Here is an 18,143-nt window from a genome sequence, read left to right on the forward strand (position 1 = left end):
CGGGTCCCGATTCTCTACTCCGGCCGCATGTCTTCTGCAATTTGCATGGAGACTTTTACATGTATTCATAATCACTTTCATCAGTTTAGCCTCAGATTAAATTGATTGCTCGCCATTTTAAATCCTTTAGCCTTTTCACACCGCACGCTGCCCTGCTCAGTGCAGCCATTACAATATGTAAAGAGTTTTGCTCCAAAATGAGATATCCAGCACTTGAGCTATTTGACACCTAGTCTCATAAAACTGATATAAGACGCTGAAGTCATTATGCTACACCCTCTGATACTACGATCCAGCATTGAAAATGATGGGATGGCCTGTTTCTCTGCAGGTTACCATGTGGCGTGAGCTCCGGTTTCATTACTGCTTTTGTAAAACTCCAGTATGAAGATCTCAAATGTGTGTGGAGGAGGAGGAGGGACAGTTTTTCATCTTCGACTTCTTAAACTGGTTTGAGACAGAATTCTCAAAAGGACATGCCAAATGTCATCATCTCCATCACCACATCTGTCTGCCGCTGAGCCTCAGCGACGTCCGATTGAAATTCATGAGCGAGCGGCCAACGAAAATCCTAGTTGTGTCAGTTTTACCTGAGTAGCTGCCGAGCCTTCGAGCATTGCCGTCGACCCCGTCAAAGAAATCCAGCGAATCCCAGTTGTGTTCCGTGGCGAAGGTCACGACCTGAATCTGAAAGACAAAGGCACCGTGATAATAGAAACGCCTTGCGGTGAGTCACTTTGCAGCTTAACGTCCTGTAGTGTTTTTTTAAGTTTAGTTGGTCAAATTTAAACTTGCACATGTGAGAAATAAATTGTGTATGTGTACATTACAATGCACAAGAGATATGATATTATTATGATATTATGAAGGATTTGTAATTGTATGCATATGAAGGTCACTGTTTTTACTGTATAATGATTAATGTGTGAATGGATTTTAATGTTTGCATAATGCATGCGGATGCCAGTGGACTGTTTGATTAGAAGGAAGTGTAGTTCCCATATTCGGCTGAAGGCGAGGGAGCTGGACATTGAAACACCGGAAGTTGCGTGGATTCTAAGAAGAAGAATAGCGCGCACCTGAAAACAGTTTTGGCCAACGGACACACAGAAACTACGGAGAGATGTTTAGGGGCGGGTAGAACTAAACCAATGAAAGGGCCTTAAAACCCAAGGCTCATATATGGTTCTTTTTTTACTTCTGTACTTTGTTCAAGTAGTCGTATGAACCCCATTGACTTATATTACTTGTATTATTTTATATCATTTTTTTTCAGAATGTATTTGTAAATAAACTTTTATTCACTTTTATAACATATTTTGATCATAACTATTAATGTCTAAGCTAGATTTCCCCCAAAAAAGTTGCAGACTTTTACAAACTCCATGGTTCTTACCAACAGCCCACATACTAACAGGACACCTTTTTGGAAAGGTTAGGACCTAAATAATCCAAATCACTGCAAAACCAAGCTTTGACATATTGGGAAGGTGTTTTAGTCAAAAGAAAGTCGTAGAAAGGTTACTTGTTTCATGACAATACATCGTCTCACCAGAGGCTGCTGGGTATTACAATTTGCATAAGCCTTCCCTCTTGCTGTGTGGGGTGTTTCTAGAAATGTGGGGGTACACGAAAGTCACAGGAAGCGGATATGTGAGACGGAGAAGAAAAAAAAAGAAACCTCTGGCCGATTTGTGATTTTACAGATACTAATATGGAGTTCGTAAGGATTTTGATTGCTTTGTTAGAGTTGTCCCACAAGCCTGTACGGTTACTGAGATGTGTTTGTTAGGGAAATCCGACTTTGTAAAGGGTATTTGTCATGCATTTGGTGAAACCTTACGGCCGCCGCGGCAAGCTGACGGAGCAGCCGGCGGAGTTTACGTAAATACTTAAACTTAACGGTTACTTTAATTATGTTTTTGTAGTTCTGTAGAACTTTAAATGAAGTTAAACAACGATGTGGTTCCGGAGATAATTAAGGAAACGTTCAAACAAAATAAAAACATTTTTGTCCGATAATAGGCGATAATTAGGCGCATTGCATTCCGGAGTTTCACTTCCATAATGAGGGCAAACAAAAAGCATGTTTTTGTGAGGACACCCTGACCTTTTTTGACCGTCTAATTCTAATCAGTTCAAGTCTAAGTGGACGTGAAGAACATCCCCTCCAGTCATAGCAGAGGTATTGCGCTCACATAGTGCCTCTCCGTAACCCCGCCGCCAGCAGCCGGAGGCATCTCAATAAACCCTCCACAAAATATCTTTTAATCTCCCACCAAACGTCACACCCGCTAATATCTACATATGCGTCCTCTCACCTGGATGCCGGCTCCCTCGGGAACAGAGATCTTCCAGGCGCAGTTCAGGTAGTTGGTGTACAGCTCCGGGTACCCGGGAGAGAGGATGGTGCCCTTGCGGTCAGTTAACACCCCGCCGCAGGGAACTAGACCAAGGATAACAGAGGGAGAAAGAAGAGAAAAACAGAGTTCAGGCTCGAGTCTGCACACACACACACACACACAGTGGGTTAATCATCAAAGCGTCATTTCGCTTTACACATTGACTTTATTTTAGCCTCCATAAAATCGCTTCATGTGATGTAATTCTTTGGACGGCGGTGAGAGCCAGGCATGATAATGACAGGTTCTACTTGGTGCGTCATGTAAAAGAGCTTTATTTTACGACCAGGCCATGATATTGTCATTTAATGTCTCGGTGAAGGTTTGCGTCTCGCTCTGTTCAGACATGAACAGTTCAGCCCTGATGTTATTTTATCCCTCGCAGGCCACACAAATCACATCTATCAATTGCAAAAAGCCATTCCTTGTTTCTAGCAGTGCCACGAGTAACGTATTCATCAAGCCTCTCAGGTGAACGTTGAATTGGAGTCACTGGCCAGGTTGCGCTGACATTTTCAGGCACTTTAAAATATCTGAGCATGGGTAAAAAAAAATCTAAATGAAAGAAGGGCCATAACAGTTACAATTTCTTTATTGCTCCTCAGACTCTGCCAAGTGGCCTCGGATCCGGCCAGCAACCTTCTGCAGTGTTTGGCTCCACTTTTTGTCCATTAAGGATTGTGGTACCCCGACCTTGCAGAACCAGAATCCTCTGGATTATAACACACAATAAAAACACGGAGCTAAATGCATTTCCTTCCTCTTGAAGCGTAGTCCTGCCGGCTAATACAGAAGCAAGCGACCTACAGTATGAGGCTGATGCGATTTTTGCTCGGCAAACCGGATTCTGTATACAACAACAACAACAAACTCCTTTTCTCCTCACTCCTGGTGCGGAAACAGGTGTTCCTCACATTGTACTGCACAGGTTGAAGTAGGCTTGAGTTCAGCTCCTAGCTTTTGTTGTGACAAGGTCTCTGTAGGACCGTGAGCCGTCAGCCAGGGAGGATCAGGTCCTTCAGACGCTGGCAGAGGAGAACAATGTGTTCTCACCACGAAGAACCAGCTGTTATTTGTCAAGGACAAGGATTCAGCATGTACAGGTCACTGGTAATCACCGTTTTCCATATCCAGCAGCCGCCACAGGGGTTGCATGTCAAAGGCAATAGGAGACACGGAAAATAAGAGAAAAATAAAACATGCTACTTATCACAAAGGGAAAAAAATGCATTTTCCCACAATTTCAAACTCATAAATATTCGACACCTGATGGAATCGTGCCAAAGCGAGGACTGCGAGTGACACATTAGAGTAAAATGGCTTCTCTTCTGTACCTCACGGCAATCTCGCTTTGGTGTAGTCACCGTCGGGAAATCTTCAGCTAACGCATGTCCCGTGTGGAGAGTTCAGTATCGATGAACTCTCGCATGGAGACCGAAGGAGAGCCGCTTGTGTAATTGTTTTTGATTCTGCTTTGCAAAGGAAAGGTCAGAGCAGAGAACTGTAGCATCGTAACAATGCTCTCTGTTCTATCAGTTCCTGCTGCTCGTCCAAAAATCTCCTTTCTACTGAATTAAATGCAAAATATAGAAGCACACAGACGGATGTTTTACGGCTAACACTCAACGGCAAATCAAAAAAATTAAACCCATTTTAAGAACTATAAACTATGCGCCTGTTCAGTTTATGGGACTTAAACTCTTCTAGCATGAAGCCACGTTCTTGACAACAAGCAACAGACTCCTTCCAGAGACGGACCCAGTATTTCAGTATAATTTAACAGCTCCTCTGAGTCCCCTGAGCTGTCAGTTAATGTAATTGGTTGAGCGAGATTAGAAATCATGACAGTCATAAAAGCAGGAATGCTCCACACACCCATCTCAATCTGCAGGAGGCTCATATGTCAGAGTTACTGCAGGTAGACAAGCGTGGGGACGGAGCCAGTTACCGCCATCCCATATGCAGGGGCTCCACGGCAACTTCTAATTACAAGTCTTTTAATCAAGATATCAAAAACCTATCTGCACATAATGTGTATCACGATGGTGTTTCACATCGCATGCACGAGCTAAATATAAGCATATATTCCTTCATGTTATATTCATACTAGAATAAATCCATGTGTAAATTCTGCAGTTTAAAACAGGCTTTTGTTGATTATCTTGTTCTTATTTTACTACAAAGTGGCAACAGGTAAACGCTAAACAACAATAGCATCCGCTCACGTCTAGATTCACGTTCCTAGATTAATAAGCACCAAAGCGGAGGCCCAATGTTCAAGATGATCTTTCTTCAGGAAAGACGGCGAAGACAAACAGAGCCATCCCAAAATTGTGAAGGACAGTCTAATTGGAATTGCTGTTCCTGTTCTCAGGCAAGATTGTGTTTTTTTTTAGGGCTAAAAGAAATAACAAGTATCTGTTGGTCAAAGCAAAATGGAACAGTCACCGTTTAGTGAGGAAAAGAGATTTTCAAAACACAAATTGCTTTCAACGTTTTGGAAGAGTTGGCGTTGGGATTTTTTATTTTTTATTTTAAAAACAACATGTTGGTTATCTTTAAAACAAATTAACAAAATTAAAAGTTATATTAATATACACTGGCAGTCATTTACATAGTCAGTGACTGCACATCCCTCCACACCTCATATTTAAATACACTCGCCACTTTACTTTACCTTCACACTACACTTAGGGGCCCTTCACACCAGACGCGACTCTCAAAAACGCGTCGCTAGCAAAACCATTGTTTCCCTATGGTACGGCGCTCCTTTCATGCGCGCTTTTTAAATGCCGCGCGACGCGTTTTTCAAGCGTTTTTTCGGCGCGCTTAAAAGTTGAAATATTCTCAACTGTAAGCGCCTTGCGCGGAGTCGCACAGCTCATCAATAGGCTCGTTGGAGATGAGCCAGTTCTGCGCAGAATCGATCGGCGGCGATCGACGCTCAATGCATGCCGGTTAGATTTGTGTCCGACTTGCTCTGACGTCATGCACACGTGGTCAACGATACTCTCACGAGATCAAGCCGGCTGTCGATTTCAGAGTCAGCCGCCGCAGTTGCTTTCCAACGACTGCGTGGCCCAGTGCATGATGGGAAACGCCTGGCTGTCGCCACATCAGAGAGCTGATTGGCTCTTAGATCTGACAGCAAACACCACGTGTTGTAGAAAATCCTCATTTTATGTGTAGTTGTAATACTTAACGCTGGATTATTGACTATTAGTCTCATGTTTGATCTAAACACATTTATTGTGTGGTTGTTAAGACAAAATCGTATTTATACAACACACATCAAAACTACTAGTAATGTATTTCACAGGCAGACATAAAACGACCAAAGGAGCAGCTACACACACATTTCTACATAAATATATATTTACAAACACATATGAATAAATCCAAACAGGATCTGTAAACTACAAGTAGACAAAAGTTCGGAACTAACAGGAAGTCATTTTTTCTGTGACTTCCTGAGCAAGAGGCGGGCTTTATTGCTTCACCATTTCCTTCCTGTTTTCGTGTGGCATGAACTCCGACGAGGTATTAATATTAGCGATCTTTAACTACCGCCTGGCAGTTAAAGATCGCCCGGCTACCGCCCGGCAGAAGGATCCGGGCGGTAACCGGGCTGTTTTTTGTTTTTTGGCCGGTGCGTTTTTGCCAAGGCGTTTTTGAAGCGGCTGCGCTTTTAAAAGTCGCGTCTGGTGTGAGCGGCCCCTTACATCTCACCTTAAGATTTCATTGTAAATATTCCTCCCATTATTGCACTTGTTCATCGTTAAATGTTCATTGTTGTCGTTAAATGTCATGCAGGACAAATTCCTTGCATGTGAAAACATACATGGCAAATAAATGGTTCTGATTCAATACAAAAACTTAAATACATAAATTCCCAAATATATTATGACCTCAAGACCAGCTCATCTTGCCCCCGGAGAGGCTCTCTGGCGTGGCCCCACCACACAGACTGAGACTCTTTAATTGGTCTTGGGAGGCTATTTTAAAACGAGCTCCGTGCAACACTGTTTACTTGTTGACACCTCTGGAAAAAAAGGGTTTAATTCCAACATGTGGGCACACTTATGAGTATGAATGAATCATGGCAATCTGTGAGCTTATGTAACGTTGGGTAGTGATTTAGTTTGTGTGTGAGGGAACAAAATGGTGCTCATCTATCAGTATTTACCTTTACTTTTCTTTCCATCCAACCTTTTTAATTGACATAATCTAACGGTGATATAAGCAGATGATTAAAAAAAAGACGCATGACACTGAAAGTCAAGCTCCACCAGGAAGGAGAACCAAAAGCAGCTTTTTTTTGTATTATCCAAGTAAACTCTTCTCCATAAAATGCAACAGAGGCCACCCAGACATTATGCATTCACTCAGGCGAGGCTAATTAAATCACGGTGGAAACCAAACAGCACAGCCTTCACCAGCCTCGTGAAATTGAAAGCAAAAACAAGCGTTGCCCGACGAGCCCGGTCAATCAGAGCAGGACACGCAGCTGGGAATGGATCCTGAAACACGGGCACATCGCAGGAGAACGCTGTCTGACGCCGTCATAGCCCATAAAGAGGCCTTGAGTAATTGAGCATAGGGTTTTTGTTGAAGCCTTCATGAAACTATATCCATTATTCTGGACGACTTCACTGTCGCTGGGGGAGACGCTGCAGCCAGATTCAATCTTCGGATAAGAATCGCTGTGTTTAAAATGGAACCGCGCGTGCCACCGCTATTCCCTCGCCACTCGGCAGTAAACTCGGATGAACCTTGGCTTGAAATCTTCCGCACTCACCGCCGGCACTGACTATTTGCTGGCTGAAGGCCTAGCTTCAATGGATTCCTCCCCTTCTTCGTCTGCAGAGTTCCTTATGTTCCCGTGGTAGACACACGTGGGAGTCTTTGTGAGACTTGAGTGCATGTGCCGTGTTCACAGATACATGTTTGGGTAACGGCGTGTGAGGAAGAGGCATGTCAATCTGTTCATGTGTATGCATGTGGGATCTGTGTACGTCTGTGCATATTTAAGCAGGTATACATTTACTGCACGGTTCATGTGTGTACTAGCCAAAGCACCGTGTAGAGAGAGACGCTGCTCCCTTCGGTAGACGGTCCACACCATGCGTGGTGTAAAAATAAAACAGATTTCTGGTATTGCTGAGAATGTTCGTCACTGTCACAGGGCAAAATAGATACTGATCGGAAGTGATTGGGACACTTAAATCCCGAATTTACTGACTTTTTCGTCGCCTTCCATTACATACATATGGGATGGCAGTGTATTAGAAACATCTTCCATTGGAGGACTGTTGCTTTAAATAACATGAGATAATAAACTGTTCACACACATTCTGACCAATGGGTTTCCATGACTTTTCCATGACTTTAAACCAAATTTCCAAGACCAAACATTTTGTGAAATCTTGGTTTATACATGAAATGTAGTATTTAAACTAACAATGAGAATACAAAGCATACAGTAAACCTTAAATGACACAAATGAATGAGACAATAGTTTGATTAAAAGAATAAACATTTATATAGATGCCTGTATGTATGCCTGCTTATATTTTGAGTCTTTCTTTTAAAAGCATATTAATTATTTCAAACTCAGTCTAAATGAACGTCATGAACACATGAATATAACACATTTACATGACTTTTACAACACTTTGGGGATTTTATTTTTTTCAAGGACTTTTCCAGGCCTGGAAATAACCATTTTAAATGTTCCAGGTTTTCCATGAGCGTAAGAACCCTGTGTGTAGTGGGTGAGAGATGTGGGCTCTTGGACATATTCACATAACTTTGTTTATTTTCCCATTAGTCTGGCAAGGCTCAGGAACAGAATTGCCTCGTCTGGGAGGGATGTTTATGTGACACTTTGTCGTGTTGTTTGTCCTTGCTTCTTTCTTCTCGTCTGAGCTATCAAGACCAGAGGCAGGTGGATGCTTTGCAGCGGGTGACAGACATTAGGATAAGAAACGACCAGGAGGGAAAAACAAAGACACCAACCATGTTTTGTGCACCTGCTACATCTATTTGAATCTGTGTGTGTGTGTGTGTGCATGCAGGGGGTTGTTAGACGACGGCGCTTACCAACACATGTGGGCACGGTGCCGTTCCACTGGGCCAGGACACTGGGCACGGCCTCGCACCTGATGGCGTTGGAGCCGTGCAGCGTGTAGCCTGGATTGCACTCAAACAGCACCGCCATGCCGGTGCCAAAGTCGTTCCCGATCCGCTTCCCAAACCGGGGCTCGGGGACCGAGCTGCACTGAGAGGCGCTCGTCCGGGGGACGGCTAGGGATAAAGGAGGGAAGGAAGAGAGCGTGAGAGGAAGAGCAGCGGTGGTAGAGAACGACAACAGGGAGCAGGAGACGAGGACGAAGAGGAGGAAGAGAGGAACAGCGAAGCCCTTGTGAATCTCCTCGCACGTCATTAGTCACCCTCGGCTCCCGTGCCAGGATCGGCTGTTTGACTCCACATCATCCTGCCCATCCACTCTGCTGAACAGCCCTTTATGTGATGAGGTTTTTGTTGTTGGGGGTGGTTTGTTTGTTTGTTTCAAACACACTCAATGCAGCAAATGAGTTTCCTCATCAAAATGCTGGAACGGCATCAGAAAAAGAAGCCTCACCTTGGTAAACAAAGTGGAATCCTTTCGCGGTTTCGGTTCCATTTGTGGTAAACTTGAGCGTTATCTTGTTTCCTGAACTCAAAGGGAGGGTCTCGCCTGAGATATAGGGAAGCAGAGGACGCATTATTAGTCCACAGATAACATGTACACAAAGTGACAAACACACCTGCATAAACTTGATTAACCTGGAAGCTAATCTGCGGAAGGAAGGTAGAATATTAACTCAATGTGATTTAAATGGTCGCTCTAATCTGATCTATAGTTCAATACATCTTGCTGGAAATGGCAGATCTGATTAATTTGTATGACAATTTACAACAGCTGGTTTGCTTTTGTTCTTCTAATTTGGGATCTCGGGAGTTTATGCAATTGTAATCAAAATGTATTATGTATCATCATTGTGTTTCATTATGTCATCATAACACAAATGACGGGAAGGGGAAAGCAATCTTTATCCTTGGCAGAGTTAAGCTACTAGGATTTGAGATTTTTTAATTTGTCTGGAAAAAAAATGTTTGATTTGAATTGAACCGAAAGTGCTTTGGAGCCTGCAGTGCCAAATATGTGTTTGACTTAAAAGAACGACTCATAACTATAAGCTGGAGGCGTAAATATACAAAAGACGTCTGTTCAAATGTTCCAGTGTTGTGTTTTTTTACCTGAGTGTGATCCATATATGGAGGAGAGAAGAGGCGACTCTGAGGAAGACCCGTCGTAGATCTCGACCACGTCGCTGGTTAAAGTCTGGAACACCACGAACTGACCGAACAGCACTGCAAAGCAGGGAGGAGGAGAATTAAATGTCAACGTTCAGCCCATTAACTGGAGCGGTTATTGTCCCTGGAAGGAAATAATCAGGCGAGCTGGTGAGAATAGAAATAATCATCTTTTTGAATCTTTTTTTTTTAAGAGTCGGGCTGCTCCTGACACCTTGAACCATAAACACAGAGGGTAATGTTGTTTTGACTGCAGCGCTCCCGGGGGGGTCGTGGAGCCGGTCTAATTTGCATGCTCCCCTCCCGAGATGATAGTCCAAACATTCAAACTTCAAAAGAAATACGATTGCCGTAATTTATGGACGATCTACCGATATCTATTTGACGCGTGTGGCGCCGAACAGAGACTTATTTTTAGGCCCTTTTCTCGAAAATTGCAAACCCAAACTAAAAAGAGTGTATCTCTGCAACCACTAGGGTTATTTGAATAATGTGTTATAATAAAAGGTATGATGTGTAAATATCAGTCTATATGTTACTGGTTAAGAGTAAATGAAGATGACACACAGAAAGAAACTAAAAGGTTTCAGGTTTGCCTATAAAAAAATCACTTTCAGGATGATTATTTCTTTGAAATGATGCAGCTGTAAGGTCCAACTCTAACCCAAATCATAGCTCAATATGTGAACATTCTCTAACCCAAATCATAGCTCAATATGTGAACATTCTCTAACCCAAATCATAGCTCAATATGTGAACATTCTCTAACCCAAATCATAGCTCAATATGTGAACATTCTCTAACCCAAATCATAGCTCAATATGTGAACATTCTCTCTGCAAAGGTTGACTTTGATAAAGTGAAGCAGAACAAAGTTAGAGCGGATTTAGTACAGAACATTCAGGCGAGGTCTCATTGGCGCCCATTGGGGCCCATTGGGGCTATTTGAATGCTATTTGAATTTTCTCATGTACCAAACCATATATTTCACTTGAATATTACTTATGGTGTTCAATACATCCAAATACAGCAGTTTGGGCTTTATTTTCATAAAACAAGCTATGATTTACAGTTTTAAACAACAATCGCTCAGTAGGGGGATTGGTTTTTAAAAGGTTAAAATACCACAGTGCAGTATTGACGTTTTTGAGGCACATTTACCAGAAGCATGACATAAAAACATTATCTTCATCGTCACACACACGCATGCATGAAACTCGACCTCTGCGTGTAATCCATGCTCAGCACTGGGAGCCCTGGGCGGCTGTAAAGCGCCTGGAGAGCAACTTGAGCTCAAGGACACGTCGACAGAACCGCCAACCTTAAGGATTAAAAAGGGACGACCCGCTCTCCCTCCTGGACCACAGCCGCCTCCACGTTATAGGCTTATATCATTTAGACAAAAATCTGAATTTCACATGGCAAAACGTTGACGGATGAATCGAACGCAACACATCAGAAGGTCAGTCGCGTGACACGACTTTCATGGGCTCCGGTTTGAGTGAGTCGGTCAGAGAATCTCAGCGTGAGGATACGGGGAGCTGCATTTATTCGTCCGTCCTTGTCGAGTGCCGTTGTCCACAGATATGCCGGTGTGCCTTGTGTTTTCTGCAAGTGTTTGAGAAGCCGCGGGAAAACGTGAATCCAAATAAAATAACTGTATTTAACTAAATCAGCAGCAGAGTTGCAGGAGTCAGATTTCCCTTGGAGTTGACCGACAAGACGGTGAGTCAGCACAAAGAACAAATGCGCCTATTTGGCAATATTTCTGATTTAAACCCATTAAACCCATTAAACCCATTTCCTCACAATGGCATCCCCAATGCACACACATGCACTTAATTGCGGAGTCCTCAAAAATCCAATGAACTTCACTCCGATTTTAAGAAAGAAGACAAAAGTTCGGTTCAGCAACAGCTGGAATAAAAATGGTGATTTGAACAACAGTAGCTTCATTTCGGTCACCGTTTCCTTAAGTAAAGTAATATCTGCTCACCTACTCTACACCTTTATGTGACATTTACTTAACCAATATTAAAGGTACTCCTTCGAATGCTGCATCTATTTTTGGTGGTTCGTAATCATGTGGAGAAGAACGCATAATCCTTTTTGTTTGCTTGCCTCTTCCAGCCATCATATACTTTGAGAGTATCTTTCCTTTTCTGCAAACATGTGCTCATCCATATTGTCGTGAACTTAAAGTCAAACTCAAATCCCATTGGATAGTTTGATCATCCATTTTTCTAATCAAAAGTGACAGTGTTATTTTCAATGTGTTGTTATAGTTGTTTTATTATCACAAGGGGAAAAAAAGGTCTTTGGGGAAAAATTTTAAATGCTCCTTTTCCTTTCAGTCAGTGTTTGACTGCAGCTGGCAGGCTGAGCCACAGACCGACGCCATAGTGGGCGTCCTGGAGAGGAAGGACGACGCCAGTGTCCCCAAGTAGCTCCTGAAGGGTGCTGTTCAATGTGCTGAAGCTAATAAGCAAAGGGGGCACAAAGGGAGCAGCACCTAATCTCTGTCAGTGTGACCGTCTGCTTATGAAAGGACTGCTTCATGCAAATATGGTCGAAAAAAAACCCAGTATTCCTTATTTTCAATTTGTTTTAATTTATTAGTTGTATTTCTTCCAATTTTTCACTGTACGTTGTCTGTTTGCTCTACCTTCCTGTCACTTTATGCATTACTACTGCAAACAGGACAACACACACAACAACACAAATATTGTGCACATTCTCTAATAAAGTTTTTTTTTTTTTAAAGAAAAATAAACACTTTGACTGTCTTGTCTTTTATTTTCTGTGTGAGAAACACAACACCATGGGGGGAGCCTGTAATTTATGAACATATAAAATACAAACTTCTCCCTTTTGGTTTCTGATTTTTGTATTTTATTTTCCCCTGAAAGCAGAACAGGGTGAAGAGTAATGTACAGAGCAGAGATGTTTGGTTACCACAGAAGAAGAGCCGGCTAATGCAGTGTCACGCTGTGTGAGCTGCATGGTCCGGGGATCTGGACAATGTCTGACCTTTAATTTAATTAAACTCCTTTACTTAATTACATGTCACACAAGAACATAATTGTTTATCACAAAAGCAATGATTCAATCTTATCCTAAAAAAAAAAATACTAAAAATAAAAATTGCACTGAGGGAAACTACGGAGAACTTATGACAACGAACAGGGAATTGTCTAAATAATGTCCCGCATGGATATTTCCAATTAAGCACTCCTGATTATATCAATGTGTACACGCCTCTGAGAAATAATCTGGTCTTTCTCCAACCAAATGAGCAGATCGTGGTCGCCTGGATCACTACTCCTGTTCCAGCATGTGTGTGTGTGTGTGTGTGTGTGTGTGTGTGTGTGTATGCATGCTGAGCTCATTAGCATGCTCGCTGTGCTTTCCCCCCCCAAACGCCGGCTTACATCCGTCAACAGACAGGCAACAACAGCCACAGTGTTGGTGGTTAATTGAGGCGATGTGCACGACGGGGCTCTTACTACGGTTTCGATAAAACGTCACAGAGGTAAGCGCCGCGCCGCACGCCCAAGTTCCCGTCACGTGCCGGAGCTCCGTGTTCAGCCATGAGCCGAATATCACGACCTATGAGGACGTTTGGTTTGTGCAAAACTACCGATATTTAAAAACGATTTCCTAACCGTCTCACTTAGTTCCAAATGATCCAGTGGGTTTTGAAAAGAGTTCATTTTAAAAGAATAATAGTTGGCGATTAGCACCGTCATAGCTGGAGCACAGAGAGAATATTAGTATGAAAACACCAAGTGGGTTTAATCTGCGAGAAACACTCTTCCTAAAGAGCGAGATCTCGTCCCGTGCGCAGCTTCATCAAGCGTAATTTGTGTTATCAGTTCGTAAATAGAACAAATACAAAGTCTGTTAATTGAATTTCTCCACGATAATAAAGTACGTCTCAAACGAGTGGAAGAAACTGCTGCACCGACATGCGTGCATGTTAACTATAATTGGGTCACGCTGTGGAACTGAAAAGCAAGACCGTTTTTTTTTGTGGAAGCTACGTCGACGCGCCGCCAGGCAGATTACACACGACACAAGATGCAAAACTAATAATAATACAATTAAAAAACACTGGTAACAGAGGTAGCTGTGAAAGGTAAAAAAAAAGCCAGCATATCTTTGTGCTTCTGGCTCTGCAATATGGAGCATCATCCCATCATCTTCTCTTCTCTGGTAGAGAACCGTCAGACCGCTGTACTTGATGTACTTGATGTACTTGATGTACTTAATGTACTTAGTGTACTCGCCACATAACTGAGACAGAGAAAGAACATGAGAGGCAGAGGAAGAAGCCGAGGGACCGCTGGAGGCGGAGGTTTGGACCGACCACAAAGAGGCCGACCGAGTGGCGGCGCCGAAGATACGGAGGGAGGAACTGTGGAGGGTTTGTGTCTATTGTACTCTGTTCCATAATACGGGTGCCTTACTTCTGACTCTACTTGACGTGAAACAGATCGAACTCACCCACACACAGCAGCCAAAGACAAACGGCAGCCAAAAACCTCTGACAAAGCAAATAAAACAAATATGCACACACACACACACACACACACACACACACTCCTGCTGTATGGGCCACACACAAAGGAAGGTGTACTCGCACAGAGCAGCACAGGCGGACCTGTTTCTTTATCTGTTGAGTAGAGAGAATGCCCATGGCTGAACCAGAGCCTGAATAAGAGATGACTTCTCCCCTTAGGGACAGCTCACTGCTGTTGTATTAGCATACCGAAACCGTGCTGTGTTGAATACGCTGCTCTCCACACACACACACACACACACACTACACTGTCTCTCATTTCTGCCTCTAATCCACAGCCAGCCATGCGTGACTCCAATCTGCTCTTTTGCTGTAATCACGTCCAGATATTAAGTCAATAAATCATTGTAAACTTGTTACCTAATTTATGCAGCAGTATGATGAATCTCTTTGTCCTCTGGGCCTAGTCATGGTAGTGAAGCTTAATGCACTTGAACAATAGACGGCACTTTCATGCCGGCATCTTCACCTTGAATTATCCTAAAGCAGTTAAGTCGCTTTAATCAGATACCTCTTTGGGTATTAGATCAACACTTTAGTGCATTCCTACCTCTAATACCGCTATGCCTGCTGGGCGTAAATAATGGAAAAAAAGAAGTACAATTACAGGTTGATCCTACTCCCATGTGATGGGAATCTAATTCTCCTTTTTGAAAGCAGTCATGTTGAGGCTGTGATGGTTTCTACTACCCTTTCTGACAGATATTAATGGATTTAAATGAATCATGAATAAAGCAATCACGTACAGTAGAGTAATGTGCAGAAAACAAATAACTCGTAAGGACTCACACAGCCATGAGCCGTTAACACTCCAGGAGATACACCTAGCCAAGAGTTGCATAAGAGACTTCTGCGTCAAAACAGACTCAATTCTTCGAGGCATGCTATCAACAAAATGGTGGTTCCCACGTCTCGGTTGCTTCTGACACACACAGGTCCTGCAGTCATTTCACGCTGTGAAAATCCCTTTGCCGCCACATCTCAGAGGTGATTTATTAGGCGAAAGTGAGGGGAACACATTTGGGATGATGAGTGCTGATGAGAGGCTTGTTCCCAGTAAAAGAATGGATGCACGTGGTCAGCAACGATGTCAAAGCGTCTGAATGGCGCTCAGATTTCTTTGAGAAAAGGGTTATTTTTCAACCTGGAGCCTATTTTCTCATGATTGTATCAAAGACACAACCATTTAAAAAAAAAAATTGCTCTAGTGTTGAGGGAGAACGCTGCAGATGACAGCCGCTAAACGGGCTGCAGTGTAATGGCTCAGGGCAATTCCTCGCCGTCAACGAATGTGCGTCCAGTGGAGCGCTCGTCTTCGTCACCGACGGGCTCATACTGTTATTATAAAGGTCTGACAACAACGTGGAAAAAGGATCCTTCAGAGATATAAACGCTTTTCCTTAACTTTCTCCTTCTCTTTGTTATCGCGTCAAGTGACAGAACACGGTGGAGTAAGTTGGAGAGGAGGAGAGCGCGGCTTAGTGTCATCTAAGCGCTTTTTGATGCTACACAGATTCCACGACGAGACTTCTTCCAACAGACCGGATCAAGCGAAAGGTAAGAAAAAGGGTTTTATTTATCTGTTGGGTTCTTTCCATAATGTTGTCAGGCACTTATAATAACAATCGGAGCCCGGCGGCGGCAGGAACGAGCACTTTTAGTGGTCGTAAAATGACAGCGAGGAGTTGCCCTGAGCAATTACATTACGCCCGTTTAGCAGCTGCCGTCTGCAGCGCTCATTCTACTGGACCGACTAAAGAGTTGTCCCCATTAGTCACTTAGACACAGAAACATGAGAAAAATAAATATGGAAGTTACCCTTTAAGGGGATTAATGTCTGCCAAGAAAACCTCTCCACACAAGTACACAACAAGCAACCTGTCCCGAGTGGAGCCGGCAGGGTGATAAATAAATAAAAAAAGGTTGACATATAGTGATAACATGTTTTACCATGGCGGATATTTACATTTAATGTGTTTAATTCATGCTAAATGATTCAAATGCACACCAAGGATGAGGCTTCCAGCTCTAGTGTGATCATATTTACATAAGTACGTCTGGCATATTGCTTCGTTTCGTATGCAAACATTTGATGAGATACATATTTCCGGTGCAATATATCATATCGTCCTTAGGTGAAAGCGTTGTTAAATACAATCCCTTCTTTTTGAATGTGCATATTGTTAAATGTTGTTTTTGAACGTCTTATTTCCATTGAAAAGAGGAGTTTTCCTTTTATTTCTGCATAAATAAATAGGTATCTAGTTAATGAATTCCTTCCATATTGCAGAAAGATTTTTTTTTCAGTCGAACATGTGTAAAAGGTCGGGGCAGTCAATGAGAAACCAAACCAAAAGACATAAGAAGCACAGAAGAGGCGCCGCATCCGATTGGCTGGATGCGGCTGCACTTTTCTGCTTTCATCTTCTTTATCGTCTCAAGTTTTGGCAATGGAGTCCTTTCCCTGTCAAAACAAGGGCATGTGCTGCAGATATAGGATCATTACAATACAGCAGGGAAGAGAAATGTCATAATCTTAGAAAGGCTCTTTCAGTCTCCGGCTCTCTCTCCCCCCCCACACACACTCTGCTATTTGATCTTCCCTCTTCAGAATGAATGAGTATGGCCCGCTGGATCACTTGTGTGTGGTGTGTAGTTGATGGATTATCAGAAAACGCGTGTATGCCGGCCAGCGAAATAATTCCACACAATGCTTGAGGTCCCCTTGTGTGTATTATCTTGTTTATAGGTACACTGGTAGCGAGAGAGAAATGGGCCATTTTCACATCAGCCATTTTGACATGTCATAGCCGGGTAAACACAGGTGGAGCGGATCACATGAGTGATGGTGCCGTTCCATTTACGGCACAAAAGGCCCGCACCCACCTTAATGGGACAGGACCATAATTACAAGACGTGCGTTTACTCCGCAGTGAAGTTATTTCAAGTTTCGTTACACGAAAGTTTGTCTCCAAAGAACGTATGTTTATGCAGTAGATGCTTTGAGAGGCGGGTGGGATTGTGCAGGTCCTTTTTTAAGTCTAAAAGGCCTCTGGTAGTAATCTTTCTTTCTGTTTTCCAGTTAACCTGCATTTAAACAATCTGCTTCTGGATTGCCTTTGGGTTACATTAATCAGTCGCATTATATAAACTCGACGGATTCATACGTTGTTTCTGTATTTCCCTCCACCAACAGAATGACTTCGGACTGCGTTGAAATGAGTTTACATAGAGAGAGAAATACCTATTTCCACAGTCCATGGCTTTAAAAAACAATCTGCTAACATGCAGCATATTTGCTGCAGATGTAAATATGAATTATTAACTCCCTACCCAACTGGCACACCACTCACCCGTGCTCCATGACTGATACCGGTATTACTAAACCACTTCTCTCCACAGTCACACATGGAATAAGACTTGAATATTTAGTTTAATCTCACCGACACGTTAAGCCAAACTAGAAGAAGATGGCCGATGGTCATACATGTTCTACGCTGCAATCCATCTGAAACTAAAGACTCGTGCTGCGGACACGTTTCCTTATAATATTTACAAGCGACCAATAAACAGGATGAGGGATTCTTCCACTGGGTCTTGTAGAGGCGGCTTCTTTTGTGTCCTGAATCAAATCCTTCCTGCACATTTTGTTCCAGAACAATCCGTTTTAGGACCCACCTCCTTGGTCGGGTCGTGAGCTGAAGCTACGACGAGCAAACTAAGAAAACACGACCTGCACAAGCACAGAAGTGTTCAACTAAAAACATCAAGCAAATAATGAGTTAGTTAATCCTGTTTGG

General features: G+C 42.9%; 1 protein-coding gene across 1 annotated transcript in view; it reads right to left on the reverse strand.

Annotated features, from left to right (window-relative positions):
* The window catches only part of LOC306745299 (CUB and sushi domain-containing protein 3-like), a gene marked incomplete at both ends in the record, with an annotated part of 218,685 nt that overhangs the window by 84,531 nt on the left and 116,011 nt on the right, over window positions 1-18,143 (reverse strand). The window contains 5 exons of the mRNA XM_079228051.1: window positions 591-687; window positions 2,322-2,446; window positions 8,505-8,708; window positions 9,046-9,141; window positions 9,705-9,818. Coding sequence (XP_079084177.1) covers window positions 591-687; window positions 2,322-2,446; window positions 8,505-8,708; window positions 9,046-9,141; window positions 9,705-9,818 — 636 coding nt within the window. The remainder of the gene's footprint in view (window positions 1-590; window positions 688-2,321; window positions 2,447-8,504; window positions 8,709-9,045; window positions 9,142-9,704; window positions 9,819-18,143) is intronic.

This window comes from Taurulus bubalis (assembly GCF_910589615.1).
Source record: "Taurulus bubalis genome assembly, chromosome: 12".
NCBI lineage: Eukaryota > Metazoa > Chordata > Actinopteri > Perciformes > Cottidae > Taurulus > Taurulus bubalis.